This window comes from Petromyzon marinus, chromosome 2 (genome assembly GCF_048934315.1).
Source record: "Petromyzon marinus isolate PM22_M1 ecotype Great Lakes invasive population chromosome 2, UKy_Petmar_22M1.pri1.0, whole genome shotgun sequence".
Classification (NCBI taxonomy): Eukaryota; Metazoa; Chordata; class Hyperoartia; order Petromyzontiformes; family Petromyzontidae; genus Petromyzon; species Petromyzon marinus.
The window spans coordinates 945112-970192 of NC_133668.1; the positions used below are offsets into that span (position 1 = coordinate 945112).

The 25081-nt window shown below is 44.2% G+C and overlaps 2 protein-coding genes across 6 annotated transcripts; both read left to right on the forward strand.

The window, feature by feature from the left end:
* Nucleotides 1–1860: 1860 nt before the first annotated feature.
* Nucleotides 1861–10169, forward strand: LOC116950278 (HIG1 domain family member 1A, mitochondrial-like). 3 transcript variants are annotated; one of them, XM_032967984.2, is made up of 4 exons: nt 1861–2241; nt 2995–3113; nt 4218–4352; nt 8594–10169. In XM_032967984.2, exons 2-4 carry the CDS (start codon nt 3008–3010, stop codon nt 8665–8667), a joined length of 315 nt encoding a protein of 104 aa, XP_032823875.1. In that variant the 5' UTR covers nt 1861–2241; nt 2995–3007; the 3' UTR covers nt 8668–10169. The 3 variants fall into 3 exon arrangements, with proteins under 3 accessions (XP_032823875.1, XP_032823857.1, XP_032823865.1); XM_032967966.2 differs by having other exon boundaries at nt 1864–2283; XM_032967974.2 differs by having other exon boundaries at nt 1864–2277.
* Nucleotides 10170–13603: 3434 nt separating this feature from the next.
* On the forward strand, nt 13604–23767 carry CCDC13 (coiled-coil domain containing 13). Of its 3 annotated transcripts, XM_032967939.2 has the most exons (16): nt 13609–14095; nt 14799–14980; nt 17898–18058; nt 18621–18763; nt 19104–19187; nt 19286–19405; nt 19507–19611; nt 19715–19888; nt 20014–20190; nt 20377–20715; nt 20812–20882; nt 20972–21058; nt 21759–21875; nt 22276–22403; nt 22623–22719; nt 23114–23767. In XM_032967939.2, the coding sequence occupies exons 2-16, from the start codon at nt 14829–14831 to the stop codon at nt 23292–23294; spliced, it is 2136 nt and encodes a 711-aa protein (XP_032823830.1). In that variant the 5' UTR covers nt 13609–14095; nt 14799–14828; the 3' UTR covers nt 23295–23767. The 3 variants fall into 3 exon arrangements, with proteins under 3 accessions (XP_032823839.1, XP_032823830.1, XP_032823819.1); XM_032967948.2 differs by having other exon boundaries at nt 13604–14980; nt 20377–20703; XM_032967928.2 differs by having other exon boundaries at nt 13609–14980.
* The last annotated feature ends 1314 nt before the right edge of the window (nt 23768–25081 follow it).

Sequence of the window (25081 nt, forward strand, 5' to 3'; positions counted from 1 at the left end):
CGTGGTGTGTGGTACGTGGTGTGTGGTACGTGGTGTGTGTGTGTGGTATGTGGTGTGTGGTACGTGGTGTGTGGTACGTGGTGTGTGTATGTGGTGTGTGGTACGTGGTGTGTGTGGTGTGTGGTACGTGGTGTGTGGTACGTGGTGTGTGTGTGGTGTGTGTGTGGTACGTGGTGTGTGTGGTACGTGGTGTGTGGTACGTGGTGTGTGTGGTACGTGGTGTGGTACGTGGTGTGTGTGTGGTGTGTGTGTGTAGTACGTGGTGTGTGGTACGTGGTGTGTGTGGTACGTGGTGTGTGTGTGTGGTGTGTGTGTGTGGTGTGTGGTGTGTGTGTGGTGTGTGTGTGTGGTGTGTGGTACGTGGTGTGTGTGTGGTGTGTCCGCTCAGATTGGCCCGAGCCGTGCTCTCACGGTCACGTGCTCCCGCGCACGTGCACGTGGGAGCACGTGCCCTTGTACCTGCGCGTCGTCTGTCTGTGAGGAAGTCTGCTTCGTCAGAATGACTTTCTTTATTAGGTTTGGCCAGACCCCACGTGCCAACAGGTTGCAAGCTTTACTAACAAAACACCGCATCTGGCACGGCGCGGTTTATGCAGAGATCCCTCCAAATGCAATCACGTTTTATATCATGTTCTATGAATTGCCAGATACGCGCTGCACTTCTCCCTCCAGTCATCGTCCGACTCCCAAACCTCGCTTTTGCGTTGCGAGTCGCTCAGCATATGGCAGTATCATCCAAAACTCCAAAACCATATATTGTATATTAAAAACGTGTAATAGACAACAGACTGTGACTATCCATGTAAAATAAATCGGTATTTTGATCCAGCAATCGTTTGACCGTATGCAGCAGTGTTCCGGGGCAACTTGTTTTATGATAATTATTAACCTTGTTTACGCAGAAAGAAAGCGCTCCTGAGTCTCAAGACTTTATTCAGGAGGGTCCTGCTAAGTTTTTCCAGGAGGGGGCGACGATTGATACGTTTCCCCCCCCCCCCAAAACCATAATACAAGTTTATTTTGGGTTAGATCGCGTAAATGTGTCGTTAAACCCGCCACCACCCGACACCGCCAATTAGTAAGGTTTGTCACGTAAACAAAACACGCCAATTAGTTACTAATACAGCACACCGGTGTGTTGGAGAGTAATCCAAAACATTTACAATCTGCGTACGACATTTCGCCAATAATTACAACCAGCATCATCAGGCGACAACCTTACTAGTTGGCTGTGTCGGGTGGTGGCGGGTTTAACGACACAACATTTATATATTTACGCGATCTAACTCAAAAACACCTATATTATGGATGATATTTTTGGTCGCGAAAGCCGACGTGTCAAACGTCCCCCCCCCCCCCCAAGTCAGTAGCGATTGTTTCACGTTTGGAAAAGTTGGATCATGACAGCAGCAAAACAATGGCCCAATCTCAATCTGCCGTTTAATCAGGAACACTCTGGATCGGTATTGACTTTCCGAGTTTCATTGAGTCGTCTGATAAACAAATCCTCCTCCTTAAAATGGAATCAACGAAACATCTTAAACAAACATGTGCAGTTCTCTCCTGGAAAAATAGAAACTCTTGAGATCTCAGCGAGACACTCCTAGAAAAATAAATTCCGTGAAATTATTTTTAATTATGAAAGTGAGTGAAGCTTCCCTACATAAATAAATGTCACGACTATTTTATGTGTTTATGAAAGTTAAATCTTGAGTGTACCCACACTCAATTAGCGAACATTCCCGTGGTTAAATAAGCACGAATGGCTGCACTAAAAGCGGGGCGAAGTGCACGGCACTTCTGAGACCACAACACCAAAACCAACGCGCGTTGCACGTGTGAGTGGTCCCGACTGCACATTGCACGCACGCATCGCTCGCACACGCGGCGTGGACGACCGAGCTCTCTCCCAGCCGACGACGTCTCTCCACTCTCCCAATGCATCTCCCCCTCCTTGTCTCCATGTCCTGTTTATTATAATTCCTCTTCGTGGCAGAACACGCGCGTTCCCGTGCGCGTACGAGCCACGGGGCGGTCTCCCCGGGGCTATATATACACAGAACACCGCGGCGAACAGCGCAGTCCCTCCACAGGAAGCTCTACTGGCAGTGTTGTGTGCGTGTGTTGTGTGCGTGTGTGGCCTCGACCCAGTACCTCGACAGCACCTGGCCAGGCCTTCTCTGCTCTACACCGAGGGACGAGTTCGCACTGCACGGCACTGCGCGCTGACTGACGCACTTGGTGGGATCACTGCAGAAGCGAACTCAGTAGTGCAAGGTTCGGGTGCGTGGGTGTGTGGGTCCGTGAGTGCGTGGGGAACGGTGGCGCATTGGTTGGCTCATTGCCATGGGTCCGATTCCCGACCGTGGGTAATATTAGCGGCGAGTAATATCTGAAGTTGTCCTGCGCCTCGCTGAGGTCGAATACAAATGAAATGAGTCCCTGGAGAGGCGTGTGAACATCAGCACTGGCGTGGTGTTGGCCACAGTTAATCGTCGTGTTCAATACCGGGCTTCATTGGTGCTTGTTAACCTCACTTTGCCCGGCTGCAGAGAGGTAAAAAAACCCCTTTGTCTCTTGTTCATCTGTCTTTAACAGTGGTGAGCGTACGTTCATCGTCACGTTCGGCCTATACAGACTCATGTGTCATACATTATTTTCTTATTGTTTTACCTCGATAAGTCAATCAAAAATATGCAAGCATTTTTTATATACATTTAATAAATGTGTGTCGTAAATTAAGCATTAGCAATAATTTCAGCAAAACAAAGTAGTTAAGAAATATTGTGTCATTTATTTATAGGCATATGACTCCTGTTTCAAGTCTCTCTGAGGTTGACTCAGCCTCAAGTGAGGACCCCATCTGGTACGACAGCGTGGCCACCATCAGTACTGGGCACTCAGAATCAGAATATCACCCAACTCAGGTGCTGAACTTTGCCCACGGCCGTACTCGACAATGCCATGGCTCACGCGGTGTCCGTGTACGCGCAGGGCTCGTGGTGCGATGTCTACACCCAGCAGGGCCTGGAGTCCCGCCGACTCCAAGCCCGAGGAGAAGCAAGGCATGCGTCTGCTCCGCAAGACAAAGGAGAATCCCCTCGTGCCGCTCGGTGAGTCGAGACATCCTCACCCCCTGTCACCCTTTTAAATCGTACCCTAAAATCTGTCCTGCAAGCTACTAATCCCAGTACCTATCTCTAATTATAACCCTCATCCTAATTATTATCATACAGCCTTAACCAGGACTTTCTACCTTTGACTGGACCATACATCCATAACCATCCTTCCCCCACTAAACCTTACCCTACCCCTAATAATTAACATACACTTACATTCTGATCTTACCTTAACTTATAAACCTACTCTTAGCTATTACCATACAGCCATATATCTTTCCATATAACCCCAAAAACCCTATATTATGGACTCTTATTTCTGATTCTACCCATAGCTTTACCCCTAACTGTTCCCATAATTTATCCCCTAAAGCTTAACTCAAAGCTAACAGTAACCTGCAGACCGAAAGCATGACATTAGATTACTAACACACTGATGCTGCAATATGTTTAGGCTCCAGGGACTCACTATTTCTATAAAATGTAAATAGTAAGTACCTATCCAATTATGTTGGTGTCATATTTGTCCTTATCTATAAAAGGACCTCGAAATGGTAAAGTTGTCTTATAAAATGTTTGCAAATTTAGCCCCAAAATGTATATTATATTCATGAACGAAATGAGAGATGTAAGCATTTTAAGAATGTGTGCATTGTTTTACATTTCAGAGGCATTTTCAAAATAAAATAGATTCCCTCTTATTAAAACGGAGATGTGTATATTACGAGTGATCTAATACTGTATATAGTGATGTGAATATATAGCGACGGAGTGATGCAAATTGTAATGGTGTTCTTTAAGGGGTACAAATCTGAAGTTTGGTAGCATTATATGTGGATCAATGCTGATAGCTAGACAAATACACGTAGTGAATATTCAAAGTGTGAGCCAAAAAATAGGTCCTGGAGGTTGATGGTTTCACTCACAGAGCAGGGTCACAGCTTAAAGTTCAACACCGCTTTAAATGTCATGCCACGGAGTACGACACTAAAGCCAATACGTGGCCAAGTCCAATGCAGCTTACCAGTGTAATGTTTATTACACGAGGCACGCTCAGTGTTTACTAGTATAGATGTGTGCGTGTGTGCCACCGTGCAGGGCTGACAGGATGCGCCGCCGCTGCTGCGTACGGGATCTACACCCTACGTACTCGGGGTGACAGGAAGATGTCCGTGCACCTCATCCACACGCGCGTTGCAGCACAGGGGCTGGTGGTGGGAGCCATGACGCTCGGTAACTTACAGTCCTCATCCATTTCTACACGCGCACACGCACGCATACGCAAGGCAAAGATGTTCTGTATTTACATACAGACCGCTGTTGTTAAGGCCGGAATTGCGCACGACAGGGGTGGTATGTCTAGCATCAAGCCCGATCGTCTTTGTCTCCCTAGTAGTGAATTGATAATGTAGAGTATTCTTAGTTTTTTCGGTAAAGTCACGTTGAAGAGAAACAACAAAATAACAAAATATATATAAAACAATAAAAAATTCTCACGACGTTTCGACCATAACTCAAACGGTCATCATCAGGTGTGTTGGTTTGCATAAATTTATTTTTAAACGGCACATTTATTTATTTATAAAAAAACGTTGGCGTCACGCGCAGCGATTGGCAGTTTGCCCAGGACTAGTCCATCTATTTTTTTGAAAAGAGGAGGGGGGAGACGAATTTTTTTATAATGTATGCTGTCTGAAAGCCACTGTAAGCGTGAACAATCAATCAAGAACTGAAATGATTTTTCAAATCTTTCCAATGATTGCTAAGATAGAATCCATCTTCTCGGTTGAAATTGTCTCTGTGCTTGTATATGTGGATAGCCTCATGAACGAATCTCGCATGGAAGCCAGATGGCTTACAAAGAACCTCCGTCTTGGAAAAGTCAATGGCATGTGAGCCTACTGAATTAGAACAATGATCTGCTACGGCCGAGGTGTTGGTCCTACCGTGTTTAAGGTCTGCTTTATGTTCACGAATGCGGTCCGAGACATGGCGTTTGGTTTCTCCAATGTAACTACTACCACAGAGGCAACTTAGTTTGTAGACACCAGGGTATTGTATGTCCGGAATCACATCTTTTACAGACGGAACCAGATCACGGATTTTATGTAATGTGTTGAAACGGACCTGGATCTTGTGTTTTTTCAAGATTTTGGAGATCTTTTTTGTGATCCCAGCAATGTAGGGTAAAGTGATGGTTTTGAAAGGCTCCTACTATCAGCTACTATCAGCTCCCCCACCTACAAACTAGCTCGTTTTTTGTCTGAAATCCTGCGTCCTTTCACTGGAAAGACCACCTCTGCGGTACAAAATTCTACTCACCTGGTATCAACAATCAAGGGTATTTCCCTGTCCCCAGACGACCTGCTTGTCAGTTTTGATGTAGTTTCCTTATTCACCAAGGTTCCTGTACCTGACACCATTGCAATCATTGAAGACTTGGTTCATCAAGGACTAAACACTGACGTACCCCCCCTGGTGAGACACTGTTTAACCAATACATACTTCACTTGGAATGGAACTTTCTACAAACAAACTGAGGGCACCCCAATGGGCTCCCCCCTTTCTCCAGTTATAGCTAACATTTTCATGGAGAAATTTGAGACTGACGCCATCCAGACTGCCACTCTGCGCCCAACCTTATGGAAGAGGTACGTGGATGACACTTTTGTCATCTGGCCACATGGCCGGCATGCTCTAGACCAATTCTTCGACCACATCAATTCCATACACCCAGCCATCAGATTTACCATGGAAGTCGAAATAGATGGCAAGATACCTTTTTTGGATGTCCTAATTAAAAAGAGACCTGATGGTTCAATGAGCCACTCTGTCTACAGGAAAGCTACCCATACGGATGCTTATCTGAAACCGGATTCCCACCACCATCCATCACAGAAGAATTCTCTCATCAAGACTCTGTATCATAGAGCCCAATGCATATCCGACCAGGAACACATAAGCAGTGAACTCAAACACGTACACCAAGCTCTTAGGGCTAATGGTTACTCCGACTATACAATCCGCAAAGCTATCACTCAAACCATGAAGAAGAACCCTCTTGAGGAGCCTTTCAAAACCATCACTTTACCCTACATTGCTGGGATCACAAAAAAGATCTCCAAAATCTTGAAAAAACACAAGATCCAGGTCCGTTTCAACACATTACATAAAATCCGTGATCTGGTTCCGTCTGTAAAAGATGTGATTCCGGACATACAATACCCTGGTGTCTACAAACTAAGTTGCCTCTGTGGTAGTAGTTACATTGGAGAAACCAAACGCCATGTCTCGGACCGCATTCGTGAACATAAAGCAGACCTTAAACACGGTAGGACCAACACCTCGGCCGTAGCAGATCATTGTTCTAATTCAGTAGGCTCACATGCCATTGACTTTTCCAAGACGGAGGTTCTTTGTAAGCCATCTGGCTTCCATGAGAGATTCGTTCATGAGGCTATCCACATATACAAGCACAGAGACAATTTCAACCGAGAAGATGGATTCTATCTTAGCAATCATTGGAAAGATTTGATAAATCATTTCAGTTCTTGATTGATTGTTCACGCTTACAGTGGCTTTCAGACAGCATACATTATAAAAAATTTCGTCTCCCCCCTCCTCTTTTCAAAAAAATAGATGGACTAGTCCTGGGCAAACTGCCAATCGCTGCGCGTGACGCCAACGTTTTTTATAAATAAATAAATGTGCCGTTTAAACATAAATTTATGCAAACCAACACACCTGATGATGACCGTTTGAGTTATGATCGAAACGTCGTGAGAATTTTTTATTGTTTTATATATATATTTTGTTATTTTGTTGTTTCTCTTCAACGTGACTTTACCGAAAAAACTAAGAATATGAATTACTGCAGTCACGAAAGCTTTAAATCAAAATGTAGAGTATGTTTGTTGAACTTCTTTCGCACCGCACGTAGCTAACCGTACTAATCAGAGGTGGGGGATAACATGCCACTTCTAAGGCTGAGTGGACCTAGGGGAGGCTCAGTACAGGTTCAGATCAAATGTATCACTGATGTTGTTCGTGACCGGGAATTGAAGGCGAGGTGGCTGGGTTCGTGCCGAAGTACTACAGCACACTTATTATACCAAAGACAAAGACCACCATTCCACACACACGCACCCGTACACATGTGCACAGATGAGAGACCACCACTCCACACACACGTGTACAGATGTACACACACGTGTACAGACATGTACACACGTGTGTACACACGTGTGTACATGTCTCTATACAGCATACATGTACAGACATGTACACACGTGTAGAGATCCACGTGTCATGAATGTACTTTATTGACGACTCACAATTCAGGTGGACTTCAAAAAAATAATTTGGACTGCCTGAGAATGTAACACAGATTGCCTGGAAACTGAGGCAGTGGTCATCTAAGATGCCTGAAAATGATATATACTGTACATGCAGATTGTATAATGCCCCTAAACGACCTAAAAGTTGTTATTGGGTGTACTCTCTGGCAATTTATATTATGCTTACATATTTCTTAAATCAATGTATACAGTATATAGGCTTAGTGGCATATTGATGAGGTAAGCTATATGGCTCTTGGCCTATTATGGTCAATAAAGCCAAATTCAAATTAAGTTAAATATTCCCTCCCTTTTGACCAATGTCCATGTAGTCTGCTCTGTGACTGAACGAGCCCCATGGAATGCATTTGAGACATCTTGTAGGGGGCCTTGGAGTGCAGTCCTCTCAGTCTGTGTCACAGCAAGCAGTGCCATGGGGCTGACCTCAGAATGCAGCCACCACCAACGAGCACCAAGAATATGAGCACATAGCAGTTATAACTACAGGGTATACGCGCAGGCTTCACATACCGAGGCGTGCCCGTGTTCACTAACCCGAGATTATCCATCCTGCTGTTATCCTCCTCTCTAAACACAAGACCAGGGTTAACTTATTTCAACCATCACTAACCGCCACTCATTATTAAGTACAGATGTCACCAATGGTGAGTGAGATCTTCACCCGCCCACACTGACCGGTCTGATGAAGGCGGGCCAACTATCCCCCTGTGACTGACGAGGCGTGAGGAGGCCTTCATCTAGCAGTTGATGGGCAATGTTGGTAAATTTATCGCCAGTCGTGCAAATATTCATGCCCCCTTCTCCTCCCCCCCCTAACTATTGAATGAATATTTAGTCGTTAGTAGTTAGTTATATTTGCCACAATTCGATCCGAGAAGTATTTTTTAAAGATAGTGAGAGAACCATAGCACCTCCAGTGACTGCAGAGGGGTGACATGAGTCTGTTACAACACGTACAAATCAAAGAACGTCTATTCTTACACGTGCCGTTCAATGCGTGTATCATCATGACAACAAGAATCTAATATTCATATATGCATCGTTGTACCCCTATTCCTATTGCCATTCTGGCAGACGGTTATGCTCGATGTACTCACAGATTCTCTTCTCTCACAGGGGTGCTGTATTCGATGTACAAAGAGTACATCTTAAAGATACCAACTGATGAACATACCACGAGCAGCAAGTGAAACTCCTTCTCTGGTCAAGATGCGAATCCCACTCACGGCAAGCTACTGCTGTCATCTAGGCTACATACACTTGTATATTAAACCCGCGATGTTCTATAACATTCACATTGTACATCTGCGCTTCAACAAGTGGCACGCGTATATTAATACAACTGCAATGCTGAATAAAAGTGCTGACTTGCCCAGAAAGTAATAGGCAAAAGTGCCTTTCACCACGGAAAAATAAAATAAAACAACTTTTAAGCCTTTGAGCCTACACACATTCTGGACCACTGTTTTATACTTTTGCTTGTCCCGAAGGACTCTAAACACGAAGAGACAAAAACATGATTGTATTTTTACATGCTTATTAATATTATTATTAGTATTAGCCTCAATCCACCATGATGGGACTTTTTTTGTTCCTAAAGTGATGTGTTAACACGATGTGACAGCCATCGCAGATCAGTTGAACACGTAGCAGGCTTTCGCGACCAATATCATCCATGATAGAGGTTTTTTTGGGTTAGATCGCGTAAGAGAGGCCATCACAGATGTTGGCCACTGCTAATCGAGGGCATCCATAAAAAGTATTATCCATTCTTAAAACATTACTATTAGACAACAGTTTGCAATGCTCGGCTAATATGTTATGTTATTCCTAATTTTTAAAACATTTTTAAGGAAAAACTTGGGTGATCTTGAATAGCACATAATAGGAGCATTCAAAGGAATCACAGCCGAGGAGTTTGGTCAACACCTGCGACTATTTTTGGCCCCTAACGTTGATGACAATTTGTATACAGTAAAACATATACTACAGGCTCTAAGCCATATATGCAGCATAAAGCGACTACTCGCGAGGTCATATGTATCCAAGAAAAAGCGTGGAAATACATTGCACAGGGCACGAGGCTTCTTAAACTATTCACACGCATGCACATGAAATGTGCAGATGGTGCAGAGGATGCTAACACGTCCAGAGTGGAGTGAGATTAATGTCAAGCACAGCAACACTGCAATACACCGTGGCACTACGTTGCTTGTGTTTTTTATAATGGAACTGCTGTTTATGCTAATACCGTGTGTATTTTACAGTGAATGTAAGGTAAAAAAAAGTTTGCACGTATGTTATATGGTTGAAAATAAGTTCGTACACAAATTGTATAGTAATCTGCTTGTATTTTTCGATTTAAAGCTTTCGTGACTGCAAGGATTCATCTTCTTTGGTTCTTTCGGTAAAGTCACGTAGAATGAGAATAAAATAATAAATTGATAAAATAAAATAACAATAATATTCTCACGACGTTTCGGCCGCTTGTGTTGTGGCAGAAACGTCGTGAGAATATTATTGTGTTATTTTATCAATTTATTATTTTATTCTCATTTTACGTAATCTGCTTGTATTGGACATGGGCACATAGTCTGCATCCTGCTATGTTTTAAGTATGATTATTATGTGTGTGTATATCATAGTTCATGCATTCATGCCCTCTTGAATAAAGTCCAGCTGATAAAAAAAACGCCCATGTTTTCATATCTTCAAGTTTTAATTGTTGCAATTAATTATGGAGGATAATGACTGTAGTTTAAAATCAATTAGAAAAGTGGTTTACTCTGGTGTAAAACAAACTGCGTTATTATACCCAGGCTCACCAGAAGTGACCACCAGCAGTCAGAAATATATATCCACAATATATTTACATTTGTTGTCCTTCCCCCGCACCTCCGATTAACACGGTCGGTTATGTACGGTGCGAAATAAGTTTAACGTACATCACATAATTGTGAACATACACTTGGCCTTTTCCCTTGCGCAGTCTGAATAGATGTGCTGTCGCTCGTGAGCACGGGCACACGTGGCCATAGCGATTTACCTGCTGGACAGCCAGGAAAACTCACTCGCTAGTGCACGGGGCTGATCATCGCAAACGCATTAGTTCGGATCCTAGTTAGGGTCAAAGCAGCCCATGCTTTACTTTAAAATGGTCCATGCCATTTGGAATTACCACCGCACATGGCTCGGAACCAACAATGGACATGAGCACCACTCAACGCTCACTAGAGCCTAAACTAACATAGAAAAGCGATGTTTATCTCGGCTTGTGTGCATGGTGTTTAGAGTAGGGTAAAGTGAGAGCACAAATCAATACCCGCACAGTGTGGCATGGGTTGCCGACAGTGTCTGCTTGACAGAGCTGTATCGTGGGAGCTGCACATGCGGGCAGAGGGACGAGTCACCCACACCAACCCACACACCACGCAGTGTATATTTATAAGCAGCAGCGTTTTGAGTCTTTGTTGCAAAACACTCGGGCAGGCCAAACAAACATATGCAATACCGTGGGGGTTTTCATGCGATTATGTTATTTTCCGAAGAACAACCGCTTGTATACAAACGCACGGTGAACACCTTAAATGAGCGTTTATTAGGACAAGCGACCATGTCCGTGAACATCCTGTTGCAAGCAATCTATTCATCTCGTAAACAAGCACACGGGCCGGTCGACTAAGGGAGCCTTGGGTTCGTAACATGCCAATCCCACTCTTAATTTTAAATAATCTTGTCCCACATTTGTATCCGGAGTGTGCTACGGCTGCCATGTAATGGATCTCTCGAAATGGTTTCGTCTTAGATCGTGTGCTGGATATTAGAGCGTCAGTTTTGAGTGACCTCTCTTCACTACAGTCGAAGGTCAGCATTTTCTTACCCATTGTGCCACCGAGAGTAATCTTTGTTGGATGACTCTCAACCCAATGTTTAATTCGCAGAACTTGAATTTTGGCAACTTTAGTTTTTGTTAAATGCATTTATTAGTTACTGTGCCGAGACAATCAACTCATTACATACCCGAGAAGCCGGTTTAATAACAGCTACCTGGCTGGATTTAAAATTAGAATCCTAGGGGTGACAATTCAACCCTCTGATCTCGAGAAACCCGGCCACCTTCAAGGCATTCACAATAACGTGAATGGCAACATTGGAGACAACTGTGATGGTTTATAATGCGAATTATTATGGTGATGGTTGATGGTAATGTTGGTGGTGCCAATGTTGCCGGTAATATTTACGTAAGGTGTTGTTGACTGATGTTGATGGTGCTGACGCGATTATGTTGATGTTGGTGTTGTTGAAAATGGTATGTTGATGGTGATGAAAGTGATGATGATGTTGGCGATGGTAATGACGATGTTGATTATGATGCTAATCATGGTAATGACGATGTTGATGAGGGTAATGACTATGATGTTGATGATGGTAATAACTGTGATGTTGATTATGGTAATGACTATGATGGTAATAACGATGATGTTGATGATGCTAATGACTATGATGATGATGATGGTAATGACTATGATGATGATGGTAATGACTGTGATGATGATGGTAATGACTATGATGTTGATGATGGTAATGACTATGATGATGGTAATGACTATGATGATGATAATGACTATGATGATGGTAATGACTATGATGATGATGGTAATGACTATGATGTTGATGATGGTAATAACTATGATGATGATGGTAATGACTATGATGATGGTAATGACTATGATGATGGTAATGACTATGATGATGGTAATGACTATGATGTTGATGATGGTAATAACTATGATGATGATGGTAATGACTATGATGTTGATGATGGTAATGACTATGATGATGGTAATAACTGTGATGGTGATGATGGTAATAACGATGATGATGATGGTAATGACTATGATGATGATGGTAATAACTGTGATGATGATGATGGTAATGACTATGATGATGATGGTAATGACTATGATGATGATGGTAATAACTGTGATGATGATAGTAATAACTATGATGATGGTAATGACTATGATGCTGATGATGGTAATGACTATGATGTTGATGATGGTAATGACTATGATGATGATGGTAATGACTATGATGTTGATGATGGTAATAACTGTGATGATGATGGTAATGACTATTATGTTGATGATGGTAATGACTATGGTGTTGATGATGGTAATGACTATGATGATGATGGTAATGACTATGATGATGATGATGGTAATGACTATGATGATGTTGATGATAATGACTATGATATTGATGATGGTAATAACTGTGATGATGATGGTAATAACTGTGATGATGGTAATGATGTGATGATGATGGTAATAACTGTGATGATGATGATGGTAATGACTATAATGATGATGATGGTAATAACTGTGATGATGATGATGGTAATGACTATGATGTTGATGATGGTAATGACTATTATGATGTTGATGGTAATGACTATGTTGATGATGGTAATAACTGTGATGATGGTAATGACTATGATGATGATGGTAATGACTATGATGATGATGGTAATAACTGTGATGATGATGGTAATAACTGTGATGATGATGATGATGATGATAATAACTATGATGATGGTAATAACTGTGATGATAATGGTAACAACTGTGATGATGATGGTAATAACTGTGATGATGATGGTAATAACTATGATGATGATGGTAATGACTATGATGATGGTAATAACTGTGATGATGATGATGGTAATGGCTATGATGATGATGGTAATAACTGTGATGATGATGGTAATGACTATGATGATGATGGTAATGACTGTGATGATGATGATGATAATAACTGTGATGATGATGGTAATGACTATGGTGTTGATGATGGTAATGACTATGATAATGATGGTAATGACTATGATGATGATGGTAATGACTATGATGATGTTGATGATAATGACTATGATGTTGATGATGGTAATAACTGTGATGATGATGGTAATAACTGTGATGATGATGGTAATGACTATGATGATGATGATGGTAATAACTATGATGATGATGGTAATGACTGTGATGATGATGGTAATGACTATGATGATGATGACGAAGCCGGAAAGGTGTCGCGCATGCGCACCATCACCGCGCGTTCGTCTCCACGGCAACGCCGGTTTCTCAGGCTTCAACCCAACAGAGACAGAACACCAACGCCATAGACACACACACACAGGCACACAATCACACAGACACACACACAGACACGATACACACAGATACACACAGATACACACAGATACACACAGATACACACAGATACACACAGATACACACAGATACACACAGATACACACAGATACACACAGATACACACAGATACGGATACAACCACTCAACAAGATCCCCCTTATAGCCCTGACAGACTGCAGGGGCAAGTGCTGTTAGCGAACAGCGCCTATAAAGGCCGGCACGGCACACGAGGAGGTGGGTGGCCAGCACCACGCCCGGCCGCCTTTGTCTCCCGAGTGGCGATGTTTACACACCGCACCAGATACTCATTTGAGGCTGAGTTGACCTAGGGGAGACCCAGGATCGTTATCACATAATCGTCACTGGTGTTGGCCGTGAGCGGGAATCGAACCCGGGTCGCCAGGTTTGTAGCGCAGCGCGCTAACCACTACAACACCGCCCCCCACAATCACACACACAGACACACACACGCACTGACATACGCAGACACACACAGACACACGCAGACACACACAGACACACGCACTGACATACACAGACACACACAGACACACACACGCACTGACACACACACACCACACAGACACGCACACGCACTGACACACACAGACACACACACAGACACGCACACGTACTGACACACACAGACACACACACGCACTGACACACACACACAGACACGCACACGCACTGACATACACACGCACTGACACACACACAGACACACACGCACTGACACACACAGACACACACGCTCTGACACACACAGACACACACGCACTGACACACACAGACACACACGCACTGACACACACAGACACACACGCACTGACACACACAGACAAACACACGCACTGACAAACACAGACACACACACGCTCTGACACACACAGACACACACGCACTGACACATACAGACACACACGCACTGACACACACAGACACACACGCACTGACACACACACGCACTGACACATACTGACACACGCACGCACTGACACACAGACGCACTGACACACAGACACACACAGACACAAAGACCTAGTCACATACAGACACAGCCCCGGTCACACACAACTCGGGTGACACACAGTCGTCACACACAGACACAAGACACCGACACACGCGGAATCGGCATGGACGAAGCGCTGGGCGAGAGGCTGCGGCTGCAGCTCGCGACGCTGCAGCAGCAGCAGCGCGCGCGCCTCGAGCGGCTGCGGGAGCGACGCGGGGACCACGCGGACCACGAGGACCTCGGCCTGGAGCTCACGGCTCCTGCAGACCCCGGGTACGACGGGCGGGACTCCAACTCACGCCCTGGGACCCCAACTCACACCTTGGGACCCGGGGACTCCAACTCACACCCTGGGACCCCAACTCACACCCTGGGACCCGGGGACCCCAACTCACACCTTGGAACTTGGGGACTCCAACTCACACCCTGGGACCCGGGAACTCCAACTCACACCTTGGGACCCTGGGACCCCAACTCACACCCTGGGACCCTGGGATCCCAACTCACACCTTGGAACCCCAACTCACACCTTGGAACCCGGGGACCCCAACTCACACCTTGGGACCCTGGGACCCCAACTCACACCTTGGGACCCGGGGACTCCAACTCACACCCTGGGACCCTGGGACCCCAACTCACACCCTGGGACCCGGGGACTCCAACTCACACCCTGGGACCCCAACTCACACCTTGGGACCCGGGGACCCCAACTCACACCTTGGAACTTGGGGACTCCAACTCACACCTTGGGACCCGGGAACTCCAACTCACACCTTGGGACCCGGGAACTCCAACTCACACCCTGGGACCCTGGGACCCCAACTCACACCTTGGGACCCGGGAACTCCAGCTCACACCTTGGGACCCCAACTCACGCCCTGGGATCCGGGGACTCCAACTCACACCTTGGGACCCTGGGACTCCAACTCACACCTTGGGACCGGGGACTTCAACTCACACCTTGGGACCCGGGGACTCCAACTCACACCTTGGGACCCGGGGACTCCAACTCACACCCTGGGACCCAGGGACCCCAACTCACACCTTGGGACCCGGGGACTCCAACTCACACCCTGGGACCCCAACTCACACCCTGGGACCCGGGGACCCCAACTCACACCTTGGAACTTGGGGACTCCAACTCACACCCTGGGACCCGGGAACTCCAACTCACACCTTGGGACCCTGGGACCCCAACTCACACCCTGGGACCCCAACTCACACCTTGGAACCCCAACTCACACCTTGGAACCCGGGGACCCCAACTCACACCTTGGGACCCTGGGACCCCAACTCACACTTTGGGACCCGGGGACTCCAACTCACACCCTGGGACCCCAACTCACACCCTGGGACCCTGGGACCCCAACTCACACCCTGGGACCCGGGGACTCCAACTCACACCCTGGGACCCCAACTCACACCTTGGGACCCGGGGACCCCAACTCACACCTTGGAACTTGGGGACTCCAACTCACACCTTGGGACCCGGGAACTCCAACTCACACCTTGGGACCCGGGAACTCCAACTCACACCCTGGGACCCTGGGACCCCAACTCACACCTTGGGACCTGGGAACTCCAGCTCACACCTTGGGACCCCAACTCACGCCCTGGGATCCGGGGACTCCAACTCACACCTTGGGACCCTGGGACTCCAACTCACACCTTGGGACCGGGGACTCCAACTCACACCTTGGGACCCGGGGACTCCAACTCACACCTTGGGACCCGGGGACTCCAACTCACACCCTGGGACCCAGGGACCCCAACTCACACCCTGGGACCCGGGGACTCCAACTCACACCCTCGTGGGGAACGGCTATGGGACACACTGCGCGTTGTCAGTTCTCTTATTCAAGCAAAATATTGAAATGTTGTTGCAAGCTCTTTACTGCCAATGTCAGAATCGTCTAGTGTCACAAACATGCGGTGTAAGACTTAGGTCCACATGGCGCAGTTCCAATAGTACATAGGCATGTAAAGATAAACAAACCCCTCTGAATTTGTATTTATGATATTTTGGATCCACACGAATGTGGAATTTTAATCAATCATTGGCATAGGACCATTAAATGACATGAACACTGCCAAACTGTGCTTAGAATATTGGGAAACGCACTTCTCTTTGAGAGCTCTTTTTAAGTTTGTTATCATTTCTATATTGTTCTGTTATCTGATTAAAATTACAGTTTTGACTTATGGTGAAGATTCCGGCTGCCACATCGATGCATATTCTTGCACTTGAAACGTGGCATGCTCCTTAGCGTTCAGCTACTGCAGAAGCTGAAAACATTACATCTCTTGAAAACATTACATCTCTTGAAAACATTACATCTCTTGAAAACATTACATCTCTTGAAAACATTACATCTCTTGAAAACATTACATCTCTTGAAAACATTACATCTCGTGAAAACATTACATCTCTTGAAAACATTACATCTCTTGAAAACATTACATCTCTTGAAAACATTACATCTCTTGAAAACATTACATCTCTTGAAAACATTACATCTCGTGAAAACATTACATCTCTTGAAAACATTACATCTCTTGAAAACATTACATCTCTTGAAAGCATTACATCTCTTGAAAACATTACATCTCGTGAAAACATTACATCTCTTGAAAACATTACATCTCTTGAAAACATTACATCTCTTGAAAACATTACATCTCGTGAAAACATTACATCTCTTGAAAACAAAAACTAGGAAAAACTCGTATTTGTTTTCAGCGGTCGTCTTTTGCACCCATAAGCACAATCCATGACCCCAAAAAGAGCCTTTACCCATTTAGTGTACGTGGTACGTACGATTCTTGATAAAAACGTCCTCCGCTTCACGTGATTACTCGAAACTGCCGCTAAGATACTTTCAATATGATGTGAAAACGGTGTTTCAGAGCTGCAGGAGACGTGGAATAGGGGATGAAAGTAGTTTTAAATACATGTATATACAATCTTGATTTGAAGCTTTCGTGAATGCAGGAATCCATACTCTTTGGTTCTTTCGGTAAAGTCACGTAGGTAGAAACATAATAGATCACGACGTTTCGATCGCAGCACAAGCAATCGTCATCAGGTGGGACAACCACAGCAAGAAAAAAACTGCTGATGACGATTGCTTGTGTTGCGATACCAAAGGGTATGTGTATATACATCTTGCTGCGGTGCTCCGTCTGTCAGGCCATCAAGTGGGGGCAAGGACGAGGCGGTGAGGTCCCTGCAGGAGCGAGTAAGGGAGATGGGAGATGAATTGTCGCGACTCCACCGGATCGTGGCCGAGAAGGATCGCCGTGCTGCACAGCTGCAGTCGCAGCTGGAGGAGAGCCGCCTCGCCCTCGCTGGTTCGGTTCCCACCATAAATTAGCCACATATATATAGGGCTGACGTTTACCGGGACCTATTTTAAGGACATGTTTACACTGACCATAGGGCTCTGTATTCACGTAAGTATACGGACGTTTCGTATTTCGGGATACAGAGCTACCATTAAAAAAATGCAATGTTCAATACAGAGCTGCTGTATTATGAAATTTCAAGGACAGTGCATATCATTATCAGAGTTGTCTCTTTTTGTTTGCATTTTGACTGCTTGTGTTGTGGTTATTGCAAACATGATCCCTTGTATAAAGGTGTCAGTTTTGGTGCCAGATAAAAGGATAAAAACCTCTTACTAGAGCTGCTGTAGTTACCATACTTGTTTTTATTACCATTTGTAGCTTTAACACTAATCAAAGCCGGCTTAACACCCACCATCTGTGCTGGGGCGTGAACAAGGAATGCAGGGCTGCATCTTTGTCTTTAATTGGTTTATAATGTAATTTTAAATATAACATTATGTATATTATGTTGATTACACACAGTATGTTAAACGTGCCTTGGTTATGTAATTGTCCCCTCCTGCAGGCCCCGTAGGCGCATCTGGAGACACTGCCGCCCTAAAGATCGTGGAACTTTCGAAGCGCGTGCGGGAGATGACGGCTGAGTTGGAGAGAGAGCGCAGCAGAGTGAAGCAGCTCACCACTAAACTTCGCCAGCTCGAAGAACAGGTACGACCAGGACTTCATTTATTCTCCCCGAATATATTCCAGGTTGCTCGTAGACTGGGGTAGGCATGCGACTAGTGGCTATAACCATCACGAGAGGTACACTGGATGCCGTGTGCTGAGTGTGCCAATATTTCTCAAGTCACTGAGCCAGACGAACCCAGCTGAAATGAAGCTCCGAATCCGCCACATTTTAATTTTTATGATCTAAAGAGATGAGGCAATGAACTTAATTCAGTTAATTCATCCACATATTGTACGTGGACTAAACCTACTTTGTACACGTTTCCTAATCTGAGTGTGAGAATTGTAACGTTTAATCTAGCAACTTTTATTTATTCAGCGCCAAGAGTTTGATTCTGACAAAAGGCAAGGTACGGGAAGTGGAACTCATGGAAAAGACATCCTAAAATCTGTTGATGCAAAGGTATGTCGTATTAATGACACATTTATTTGCAACACATTCATATGCTGAAATGTTGTAGTTATTATTAAAAATTGAACGAACATTTTATAACTTTGCAGTTTGGAGCCGGGAATGAAGAGAAAGCCTTGCAAGATAAACTCTCAGCAACAAACCTAAAACTCTCTGACTACAGAAACCAGGTGCAGCTGCTCAAGCAAGAGCTGCGTACCGCTCACAAGGTTTGTTACCTCCGGCATTTTGGGGAATATTTCACAAATTATATAACTTGAGATATTTGTTAATTCGATTTCATGATTCATTATTGTGTTTATACATGCAGGTATTGACCAATGAAGTTGGCGAAACAGTTAATATACCGCACTTATTGAGCAATCCTGGCAGCTGGAGGGGAAGATCCCAGCAGATACTGAACCTACAAACCAAGGTGAGCATTAGCAAGTTGTAAAATCCTTAGCTTGTTTATTGTGTTATCTATTGTGATCGATTGCCCCTCCACTCGTAGTTGATTGGTTGTTCGTGCACTCTAGGTACGAGAGTTGGAGGCGCAGCTGGGCCAGAGCACACAGAGGAGCAGAGGCTCGGAGCTCCTCCTGGAGGAGGAGGAGATGACTGGTAACGGTGGACCTCGACGCACCCCCCTGCAAGACAAGAACCAGGCACACATTCGAGCTATGGAACGTGAGCGCAAGGAAGCAATGGAAGTAAGTTCCAGCAAATGGTGACAGCGACAGTGCTAATGTTTTGCATTTGGTTTAAGATTCGTTACCTAAAGAGGTATTGTCATGAGCTAACTCGTAACTCGAAGAAACATTTTGCACGTCCTCAGAAGATGGCAGGGGAGTTAGAAACATTGCGCAAAGAGCAGGACGAGGGCCGACGGAAGCTGGAAGGTACGCGGGCGCGTAACATCGTGCTCACAACCGAGGTGAAGACCCTGCGAGGACAGATATCCACTCTGATGGTCAAGGCACAGAATGATGATGAACTCATCCAGACTCTGCTGGTAAATTATTTTCTTTGGTTATATTAAAAAATAATATAACATTTCCATGTAAAATGACTTATTGCAATGCTATTAGAATGTATGTACAGGCACTGTTAATTCATAGCTGTATAATAAATACCATTTAGCTGTGTGAAGTACCGTATGTTCATATTACGTGGTGTTTGTTACTCTGCCTACATTAAGGAACAACAAAAACGTCTTCAAGATCTCCTGAAATCATCGGCAGATGATGCGGCAAAACAAGGCAAAGAAAAAAGAGTCGTGAGAGTTGGTCAAGCGATGGATGTTCAAAACCAGGGCCAGCAGCAGTTCCACATGCAGGCTGGCAACACCCTAAGTCAGCTCGGTGGATACTCACCCAAAAGCCAAGGCAATCTTCCTGACCTGGAACAGCCCGGAGGTGCTGTGCAAGCAGATAACACTTTTGTCAGGCAACTTCAGGAGATGGTGTCGGAAAAGGAAGTAAAAATTAAACAACTTGAGCAAGAAATTCAGCACATGGTCCGAAAGGTTGGGTTAAATGTAAATATTATGTTTTACTAAACTTACATGAGTGGGGTCTGTTCTTGATATTAAATGCTTGATGAACTGTACATATACATCTCCCTCTCTCGCCAGAGGCTGGCAGCTGAAGGGACAGGTGATGAAGCTGCTCCTTTTCATTTAGGTTCTTCACAGGGATCTGCTAGGTAAACAAACATAACATCATAATCCAGCAAAAAACTGGCAGTTTTGTACTGTTGATATTATCATCTCTATTTATGCTTGTGTTTTACAGGATGGTATCAAAGATGGGCCATACCCTGGTGGAGGCATCTCCCATGACTGTAACATCTGGCGGTGCAACCAGGCCATCAAGCAGCAGGTGTGGATCTACAAAATAATAACTTCATGAGGCAGGCATCACTGGTATTATTGCACACAAATGTTTTAAAGTGTAGTTTTTTAACGTCAAACTTTTGAATCCCAGAAACGCGTAGTCTCATAATCCTTTTTCTCCATATATATAAAAGGCAAAGTTGTGAATATGTGTGTCTGTTCAAAATGTTTAGCATACTTCCCGACATGCAACAAACTGGAAATTTGCCATGTGGGTACTTTCCAGACTGTACACCATGCAAAAATTATAAAAAGACACTTTTTTTTTGGGGGGGGGAGCTCAATAATTCATTTTTTTTTTGCACAGCAAGTGAGCTGTGACGTCTAATCTGTCACGTTACCCGCGCATGTGGAAGCGTAACGCATTGTAGTGTAGTGGTTAGCGCGCTGCGCTACGAACCCGGCAACCCGAGTTCGATTCCCGCTAAACGGCCACCACCGGTGACGATTATTTGAACCGGTTCTGGGCCTCCCCTAGGTCGACTCAGCCTCAAACGAGTAACTGCTGTGATGTGTGAACATCGCCACTGGGGGGACAAAGGCGGCCGGGCGTGGTGAATCCAAGTCCCGGGTGAAGCCAGGTAGTCAAGCTAGTGAGGAATAAATGAATGTTAGATGTCATGAGAGATTCACCACCACAGTTGTACAATTTATTCAGATGATTTCTTTTTACTCTCGTCATACAGTATACGTGAGGAAACTGAGCTGCTTAGACGGCAGTGTGTGGAGTTAAGGGCATTGAGTCAGACTGCCCAGGTGGAGAGGGACAGGCTAATGGAGCTGGTTGGCGTTTTGCAGCAAAGGTGAAGCATCAATATTCATCTCGGATGCCGATTATTTCATCGTATTGAACACGTCCCATGTGCATGAAATATATCGTCTCATAGTGCGTTTCCTTAATACCTAATTTTTACAATTCATACTTTAACATCTGACTTAGTATTTTTATATGAATATTATTATTGAAATTATTTTTATTGTTAGCAAGCTAACACATAGAATAACCGCAGATAGTAAAAAACAGCCCAGATTTCAAAAGCAATGCGTAATTAATTATACAACTTAACTGTAATAGTTCTTGACTTCGTGTATGTATGTATGCATCTTGAACTTATTTCGCACCCTACGTAGCCAACCATGCTTAACGGACCGCGCGTAGCGAATCGTGGCTAACCACGCTAATCGAAGGTTTGTGGCTTACAGGGTTGAGGAAGCTACTGACAAGGCCCGGGAGGCAGAAGTCAAGCACCAGGAGAGCAGGCGACGGGCCGTTGAGCTGGAGCAGCAGCTGGGACGGGCCCGGATGGAGGCTGGCAGCAAAATGCGTGCAGGCAAGAAGTGTAACAAAAAATGCCGAATACTGTTAACTTATGTCAAAGAAATTTAAGTGCAGGAAGTATTAATATTTTTGCTTCGTCTGCTTGCAGTGTGGTATGTTCGTGCTTATTTTGCGAATTCATAAACGGAAAGTGATTACATTATTCACTTGTGATTAGCTCAGTACATTCGTACTAAATTGATGTGAAAAAATATGTTCATGTCACACTCAGGGCAGATAAGCCGAAGGAGCATTCAGCTCACTGACAAAAAGGACAGCTCTTCCTCAGCTCTACCATCTGATGCACGAATTCCAGAGCTGGAAACACAGTAAGTCAAACTTAATTACAGTACAGAGGTTGAATGCTTTGAAGAGCTTACTTTTTTATATGCAGCTTTAAAAAACTAGCATATTTTCCTCATTTATGGCTTCTTGTTAATGTAATGATACTAACACTCTGAGTGGAGAAGTGGTTAGCGCACAGTGCTATGGACCCAGCGACCTGAGTTTGATTCCCCTAAATGGTTATCATCAGTTGTGAGTGATAACAAATTTTGCCCTGGGCCTCCCCTCACCCTTTCACCAAATACAAATTTCCAGGGTGGTGAAGTATGCCAAACAACCCCCATGTGTGTGTGGGCAGGCCTTCGTCCATCAACGGATTGACAAAGGGCTGCAATTATTATTATAACACGTTGTTTTTAAATTGGGTGCAACTATCAGGCTGGCGATTCAGCAAGATGAGAACGAGGCTCTGAAGATGGCTTTGCAAAGCACCTTGCATGCTAAGGAGGAGGACTTGCGACTCTACAACCAGATGATGGAGCAGAGCAAGGAGATCTTCCTACAAGCCCTGTGGCAGGAACGTCAACAAACCGGTGGCAGAAGCTCCAGTGGAAAATGAACGGGACCTTGACATTGTTATATTGTTTTTTTAATAAAATACTTTGTTCACCCTGGAGCAATGCCCACTTTAGTGCAAGAACAGAGTAATAACATCTTATAACTAAGTGCATTTGCTTGTTGGTTCACAAGATTTAGCAATTGTCTTTGCAGCTTAACCTGAATACACATATGATGAAATATTTTACTACAGGTGTGTAAATGATTGTAATATTTAAAAATGACATGCTAACTGTTCAAACATGTTTCCTACTGCATTGTATGAAGTGTGAGATTTCTTACATGGATTTGGATTTCAGGACTTATTTTGTACATGCATGACATTTCATTTGACTTTGTTAAAATAATTTACTATTAGTTTACTGGCTGGCAAATGTAAACTCTCAGACAATATAGGCTTTATAATTATAACTTGAAAAGTGTCCTTGATTCTTGACTGACAATTTGAGGAATAAACTGCCATGTCACCCTCAATGCGACTCTTATTATTTGTTTACTTATTATTTAACATTGTACCCATGACCATATCACACTCGGATTGTGGCCAATCTCGTCAGATCTCTGAAATTAAGCAGGCTTGATCCTGGACAGTGCTTAGATGGGTGATCATCATGCATACAAAGAGGTGTTGTAGGATACTGCAGAACTAGATTGTTAGCAGGGAGCTGTACCAGTACTGGACATTCCATTATCCTGTACTATGCTTCAACGACCATCCTTCCTGTCTTCACTAATTCGCACTGATCAGTGTTGTGAAGTATGGTCAAGTACATTTCACAACCCGCAAGGCATGGATGGGCAGGCCCTCATCTAGCAGTGGATTAACAAAGGCGATACACTATTATACACAATAGTTACTATATGATTACTTCAAATAGAATATTTCACCAGGATAATCCCTTGTGACGATATTCAGGATGCCAATTGACACATGCATGTTTTTAACAAACATGCTCCGTTGGTTAGATTTAAAACTAAAGGCAACCGCCCACCATGGTGTGATCCTTTGATTACGAAGCTCATGAAAACTAAGGAAAAGGCTTGGGCATGTGCTCAGAGAAGTAATTTGGTCAATGACTGGCTAGAATACAGGATTTTAAGGAATAGATGCGTCAAAAAAATACGGCATGCAAAAAATGCCTATTTTTCCTCCACCCTCCTGGAATCACATGGAAATGCCAGGATTTTCTGGAAAACAATGAAATGTATCGAAAAGGCATCCAAAACAGACAATCTGCCTGTTGAGCTTAACCGAAATGGGGAATATTTTTCAGATCCCCAAAAAAAAGTTGACAATTTTAACCTTCATTTTTCTGAAGCTGGTAATCTTTTTGATAATGTATTGGGAGCCACCCCTGCTCATGCAAATTCCTACACCCCTGTCCAAACATTAAACAAATTTAGTTTCCAGCCAATCCACGAAAGTAATGTTCTGAAACAACTGTCCTACCTCAAAGGGTCCTCCTCTACTGGAGCAGATAGTATTCCCGTCTTTGCTCTACTAACTGTTGGTCACCTAATATACAAACCTATAGCCCATATATTCAACCTGTCCATCAAAGAAGCATCAGTTCCTCTAGAATGGAAACATTCCTATGTCCGTCCACATCCCAAAGGGGGCCCTAAAGATGATCCAAATAACTACTGACCTATCTCAATTTTGTCCCCGTTGATGAAAATTTTGGAAAAATTATTGGCCTACCAAATTAGCAGTTTCCTGTCCACCAACAATCTATTACATCTAAAACAATCTGGGTTCCGAAATAAATACAGTACCACATCTGCTGC

What these genes read in the sequence shown, in the direction of transcription:
- CCDC13 (XM_032967928.2), top strand. Translation starts at nt 14,829, where the DNA reads ATGGACGAAGCGCTGGGCGAGAGGCTGCGGCTGCAGCTCGCGACGCTG. An exon ending in TAAAATCTGTTGATGCAAAG is followed by an intron (nt 19,188 to 19,285) that starts GTATGTCGTATT and finishes ATAACTTTGCAG; the next exon opens with TTTGGAGCCGGGAATGAAGA. An exon ending in ACCAGGCCATCAAGCAGCAG is followed by an intron (nt 21,059 to 21,758) that starts GTGTGGATCTAC and finishes CTCGTCATACAG; the next exon opens with TATACGTGAGGAAACTGAGC.
- LOC116950278 (XM_032967984.2), top strand. Translation starts at nt 3,008, where the DNA reads ATGTCTACACCCAGCAGGGCCTGGAGTCCCGCCGACTCCAAGCCCGAG. An exon ending in GAATCCCCTCGTGCCGCTCG is followed by an intron (nt 3,114 to 4,217) that starts GTGAGTCGAGAC and finishes GCCACCGTGCAG; the next exon opens with GGCTGACAGGATGCGCCGCC. An exon ending in GGTGGGAGCCATGACGCTCG is followed by an intron (nt 4,353 to 8,593) that starts GTAACTTACAGT and finishes CTTCTCTCACAG; the next exon opens with GGGTGCTGTATTCGATGTAC.